The 6,247-nt window shown below is 37.4% G+C and overlaps 1 protein-coding gene across 2 annotated transcripts in view; it reads left to right on the forward strand.

Annotated features, from left to right (window-relative positions):
- The first annotated feature begins 4,871 nt into the window (after positions 1–4,871).
- The window catches only part of LOC107094588 (insulin-induced gene 1 protein-like), a 9,864-nt gene continuing 8,488 nt past the window's right edge, over positions 4,872–6,247 (forward strand). The window contains exons 1-2 of one of the 2 annotated variants that reach the window (XM_015390298.1): positions 4,872–5,103; positions 5,195–5,545. In XM_015390298.1, coding sequence (XP_015245784.1) covers positions 5,046–5,103; positions 5,195–5,545 — 409 coding nt within the window. In that variant the 5' untranslated portion in view covers positions 4,872–5,045. The remainder of the gene's footprint in view (positions 5,104–5,194; positions 5,546–6,247) is intronic. The other variant, XM_015390299.1, reaches the window with a different exon arrangement.

The raw sequence follows: 6,247 nt of genomic DNA on the forward strand, positions 1-6,247 counted from the left end.
TTCCATTTTATTGTACTTGTATTGTGTAAAATCAAAAGCTGCTCAGCTTATTAACACAAATTTGCCAAATAAATACAGTAGTAGCCAGTCAAAATTTCCCCACTTTCCTTGATGGGCCCTTGGCTGGTCCCCTACAATTCTTTTTAAACATCAATCTTTGTACTAAAATATTCTTTCTGTAATGATTTGTGGACTTTAAGATCTAAGAAGAAGCGCCAGTGAAAGGGTGGAGTCAGAGTAAAACAATATGCACGCCCAGTAGAAGGAGGGGGGTCACTCCAGTAGCTGGAAGTTGAAGGATATTCTGCTGGGAGTTGCAGGGAAGTGGGCTGCCATTCGGCTGGCGTTTTACTGGGATAGGCCATTTGGAATGGCTGCTACTGTAGATTTATTACGCTAGACAAGCTGAAAATGACCTGCTAGACTTTAAAATGAGCAACCGACAATTTTGTAGGTTTGATTTGGCTCCACAGTCACCAGTTACAAAATCAGTACTAGCAAACTGCCTGATAAAGTGGCCAATGACTGTTATAACTTCTTAAGTCATAAAAGTCTTTAATTTTCCTAGTTATATTTTTAAACATTTGTTTATTAAAATGTATGCAATAGACAGTGAGAGATTTAGCCGTTCTGCATATTGCAGATAAAACACACATTCTAAGTTGTTTTTGTAGTTTAATATAGCCCAAACTAAAAATGTCTGTATTGGTTCGATATCCTTTTTTGCACTAATACTTATTATTTCTACCATATATATTTCTGTTTCAGAGGACCTATATCAAATATTGTAGGCTTGCTAGAGGTTCCAAAAACATATAAACTTGAAACAATTACCAGAGCTTTTCATGATCAGGCTCCTCACGGTGTAGAACAGGCTCACTACTATTGCTATTAAGCAAAAACCTTGTTTATATGTGCTTGAATTCTTACCTTTTGTTAAACTTTAAAGTTCCTATTTGTAATGTGATGCTGAACTATATGTATAGTTATGCTGCTATAGGTTTAGGATGTCGGAGGACTCGATAACTATTTTTCCAGATATTACCATCTTTACTAGCAAGTCTTCATCTATGCTTATAGAAGTAAAGCACTTTGGGTTTTCTCCTTTCTGTTTTCTACAAAGAAAGCACAGCTGTACTTTTGTGTTCACCTGTTGTTGTTGTTTTACCAGAATGCCACTAACTGAGCTGCTACTTGCATTAGTTTGGTTGACATATTGTGTACATTTCTTTTATAAACAACTATGAATACTACTAATACTACTTCTGCTTTTCTCTGCATTTATGCCTGCTGCCCGTCTAAAAGCAGGCATTACGACTGTATAGTTTGCTAAAATATTAACTTATTTATAGACCTGTGTTGCCACCAATGTTTTTGTGTGAATGACTAAGAACTGAGTAATTGCCAGTTTGTGTTCAAGTATTTCAATTATGTTCACTATGACTCACGGGATGCTTTGAAAAGATGTTTGCAATGTTATTCAAACCCTCACAAAAATATTTAAAAAGTAATGTACGGTTTCGCTCTATATGTTTAAGCTTTTGAGTAGGAAATAATGTTAAGATTGAAAAGATCTGTTCTGTTGACCTGAACATTTAACCAGACACAACACTTGTCAATTCAGAATTCTGCTTAGAATAAAACTTTTGATTCTGCAGAAAGCCACCAGAAGCAGAGCTAGAAATCTCTGATGGAAGCAGGTACAGTAGCTTAAGGTAAGGCAGGTTTTTATATTTATATAGCTCAATTCAGTATAAAGACAATTTAAAGTTCCACACACAACCTAAACAATTAAATTATCACAGGAGTGAGTTTGCTTTATCTAGGCATCATGTTTTTTTAAATGATCCATATTATGTAAACATTAGTTATCATATACTGATCATATGTTGGATTGTACATGTTGTCTGGCTGATATTTGCAGAGTGTGAGTGTGTATGTTGGTTTGCTGCCAGGGTAGGCATAGTACATTACGACAAAAACACGTCTTTATGTTGTTGTCGGCCATAGATGACGGTCAATGACCAATGTGCCAAGTACCCTATCTCTGATAGACGTGATAGGACTCTACACACCAGTAAGCCACACCTCCTGTAGACTGACCCAAAGTTCACAGCTAGTGCAGCATGTGAAAAACAAGGGGAAAAAGCTGCCCCACTGACCCCATTTCCCAGTGCCTGCCTGTATATAAGAGTACCTGTAAAAGGGATTAGGGATGAGTGCTAAACAGACAGGTCTGCATTAAAGACAGAAAGATTGATTCTTCATCTTCTTTGTCCTGACTGGACCATTGGCTATTTGGTAAATACTTTTTATGTTTCTTTGTTTTTTCACTTATATCATTTAGCTCATAGACTTTTTCATGCCATGGTTCTCAAATTTTGGTATAAGTCCTGCCGGTGTCACTTGGCCTTCCTTTAGAGCTATAATAATAATTCAATGTCATTAATGAAGTTCTCAAAGTTACCTGTCTTATGGGGATACATCAAACCAAAGGATTAGTTTTCTCATTCACATTTTCAGACTGTTTGAGTTTTGCTTAATCAATATCCAGGCATTATCGAACATGTCAGCTACTTTAGGAATACAAGCATACAATAATCTCTCTATATTTTTAGATATTGGTTCAAGCTGTTCAGCAAAGGAATGTTTATTGGAACTATGTGTTTGGCCGTTTCAGTAAGACACAACTCGTCAAAGAGGCACAGATAAACAACCGTTTTCTACAAAGGCTATCACTGTTTTATATATGAAAGGTTGTCATATTGGATTTAAGGCGAGGTTTGTAAGAATTCTCAGAAATGTTCCCACATTGAATTCCCAAATCCGGTTAAATGTCTCTATCTTCAAACTGGGACATTTCATATCTATTAGTAATAAAAGGGATATTGTATCACTTATATTGAACGTTTAAGGATTTTTTTTTTTCTACTTTTGTTTTCATTACATAAAAAATTGGCAATATGTATGTTTAGATGTTGGGACTTTTCATAATACGGTGAACATTTCCTATAAATTTATATTTATAATTTATAACAAAAAACTTGCACTTTCTTAAGGCTTTACACATTTTTTTACTATGTAAAAAAGCTCAGCTTGTGGAGGTTCCCCACACTTTCCTCTAACTTTTCTTTTTTTCATCCACTGAACATTTAACAGAAGAGAGAAAGTGCATAGCCATTCTGACATTTAGCTGAACTTTTGTTGATGTAGATTTTATTATAAATCTTAGAGAATTAACTTTTTTGGGAGGAATATTAGCACAGCCATTCCAATTTGATTATTAGCTTTTAACCTTTAGGGGATTGGGATCTGAAAATATTTGGATGACACACTGTGAGGGTTGCTGTTCAATTTATTACGGGTAACCTAAACAAAAAAGGGTCATGAAGGTTCTTTGAGGGTATACAGTTTAGAAAAGATCAAACTATGATGTTGAACCTAAGCATTAGAGACCATTTAGGGAGCATTCAGAAAACTTGGACCTCAATTGTATCACTTTCTTAATATGGGTTAGAATTTGAGTACCTATGACCCTGGTCATTTGTTGAGGTCTTTCCACCAAATAAGATCTCCCATGGCCTGTGGTGTCAAAAGTACACACATTTGTTCCCTAAGTAGAAGTATAGATACTGCAGTTTAAAAACACTCTAGTAAAAGTTGAAGTATCAACTTGACCTCTTTACTCAAGTAAAAGTAGAAAAAGTATGTGCTCCAGAAACTAGTTAAAGTATAAAAGTATAAAGTAACCTTTAAAAAAACAGCAAGAGGCCACTATATGAATTGAAAGCTTAATATTTTGAGTATTTCGAATAATTCTTTGAGATAGAGCCAAGGATGAGGGAGGTCTTGTTGGTCTCCATCTCCATTTCTCGATACGCTCTCGCCTGTTTGCGACCTTTCAACATCTTTTTATGAATCTGACATTGTAGCATGGCATAGAATTCGTCTTTACAGTTTGAAGAACACCTGCCTGCTTCTGAGGATTTCCTTTAGCTAACCAATGAGTGTTTGCGTTATATGACTCATCCAATTACACTAGGTTTCACTAGATGTGGATGGTGCCAATGATCTGCATTGGATGGCGCACATGACACAAAATAAATATTTATAAACATTAAACCGAAGCAAAGAATAACGAGTTACATTTGTTTTAAAAATGTAAGGAATAGAAAGTACAGATACCTGTGTGAAAATATAATGAGTAGAAGTCAGAAGAAAAATAAGTAATGGTGTAAAGCATAGATACCTATAAAGTGTACTTAACTACAGTAATGAAGTATTTGTACTTTGTTACTTGTCACCTATGCCCATGGCAAACTGAATATAGAAGAGTCAGAAAAAGTTTTGAGTTCTCGATTAAGGAGATAATTGGTTTACCCTCCTGGAGCCTTTCTAAAAGTGGTTAGAAATAGGTTGGCCCTAGCTTCAAGGTCGCTACCAGGTTAAGCCCATAAAAAACTAACAGAGGGCCACATGAACCCATCACCTGCAGCAATAAAAATTAAGATCAGGTGCAATTTTAGCCATATTATGAGTCATCATTTGGATTATGGTACCTTGAATGTCCCAAATTCCTCCTTCCAACCTGACATAAATAACCATAATAATAACTGCTAAAATGAAATTACATTTCTGTCACAAAACTAAAAGATCAAAAATAAATTGTTGCATAAATGGAATGCTTTCTTATAAGCCATGACTACATGTTTTTCTCCCTTGTTAAAGGATTGCTAAGTTTCTACTTTCACTTCTGTCCCAGAGCCACCTGATCTGTGCGTCTGTCTGCACCGGACGCAGGGGGCGGGGAAAGACTATACGTCATATCAGCCGCCGCGCTCCGATTGGCTGCCGACTCTCACCCGACTCAGCTGAGATTGTTTTCTGCAGGGGAAGCTGCTGTTCTCGTTGGTACGGTCAGCTCACTCTTTACCCGCGGAAGGAAGCAACACTTTGTGTGCTTACTGAAAACGATGTGAACGAAACAACGATATTCGTGTGATTACTAGAAAAAGCAGGAAGACAAAGAGAGGAACCCTGGCTGAATGAGCAGCAGTGGAGGTTTCTGTTTCAACCAGCCTCTGAAACCCTCTGGACACCAAGGTAAGGGCTAAACTCTTGACTCCTAGTTTAATACTTAGATTTTTTTTTTTATACCTACCCTGCTAACTAGTCTATTTACATTTGTGCCAAGCAGCACAAAGGGGCCAAATGCCCAGATTAGAGGACCACTGCTGGAGCTGCTCTTGTTCACCGAAAGCTAAAAGCAAGAATTTGTCCGGAGCGAGCCCGTTCGTTTCTAAGGCTGAAGAGATGATGTCCATCATCACCGCGATGCTCAGCAGCGCCTACGGCTCCCTGCATGACGTCCGCACCGCCAACCTCATCCGAAGGGGTCTGGTCCTCTTCACGGTGGGGGTGTTCCTGGCGCTGGTGCTCAACCTGCTGCAGATACAGAGGCATGTGACCCTGTTTCCTGAAGAGGTGATGACAACCCTGTTTTCATCCGCCTGGTGGATCCCACCGTGCTGTGGGACAGGAGCTGGTGAGTGGCTCTTTAAAAAACACTTTTCTACATTGTCTCAGGGCATGGACACTAACTAGTGGACAAAATGAAGCAAATAGAAACTCTTATTTATTTTTTTATTTTAAATATTAATAATATATTGGACTGAATAATCTGAAAATGACTTATTTTAGTAATTTTCTCGTGCAAACCTAAGTTTTCATTCATAAGCCACGGTCTAAATAAGGACTGTCTGCTAGCTTGTTATCAAAAACCTGAGTACAGACACATAATAGGGATGCTTGCTCTCTGATTGGCTGCTTACTACGTGAGCTGTCCGCTCATTGGTTGATGTCATAACGGGTGAGTTGAAGGCCCGCCTTAAAAGCCCCGGACACACATCCGTGTTTAGCTCCTCCCACCATGTGCTGCAGTGGAGACAACAAACGGGGGGAAAAATGGATGATGATTCTTGTCTTAAATGCCAGTCTGGACGTATTTAAAAGCCATTTTTTCTTTAAAGCAAAGGGCAGCCGGCTGTGTAATTCATTAAATTATATAAAAGCTATGTGATGAGTCAGAGTAAATGTCATAAAACAGGGGGAAAAAATCTAATTGTCCTCACATTTGAAACAGTTTCTCTTGTTCAGAAAATGTAAATTATTTTAAGTCTGTGTATCCCCAGCATATATATATATATATATATATATATATATATATATATATATATATATATATATA

This window comes from Cyprinodon variegatus, unplaced genomic scaffold (genome assembly GCF_000732505.1).
Source record: "Cyprinodon variegatus isolate N-32 unplaced genomic scaffold, C_variegatus-1.0 Scaffold491, whole genome shotgun sequence".
NCBI classification, from domain to species: Eukaryota; Metazoa; Chordata; class Actinopteri; order Cyprinodontiformes; family Cyprinodontidae; genus Cyprinodon; species Cyprinodon variegatus.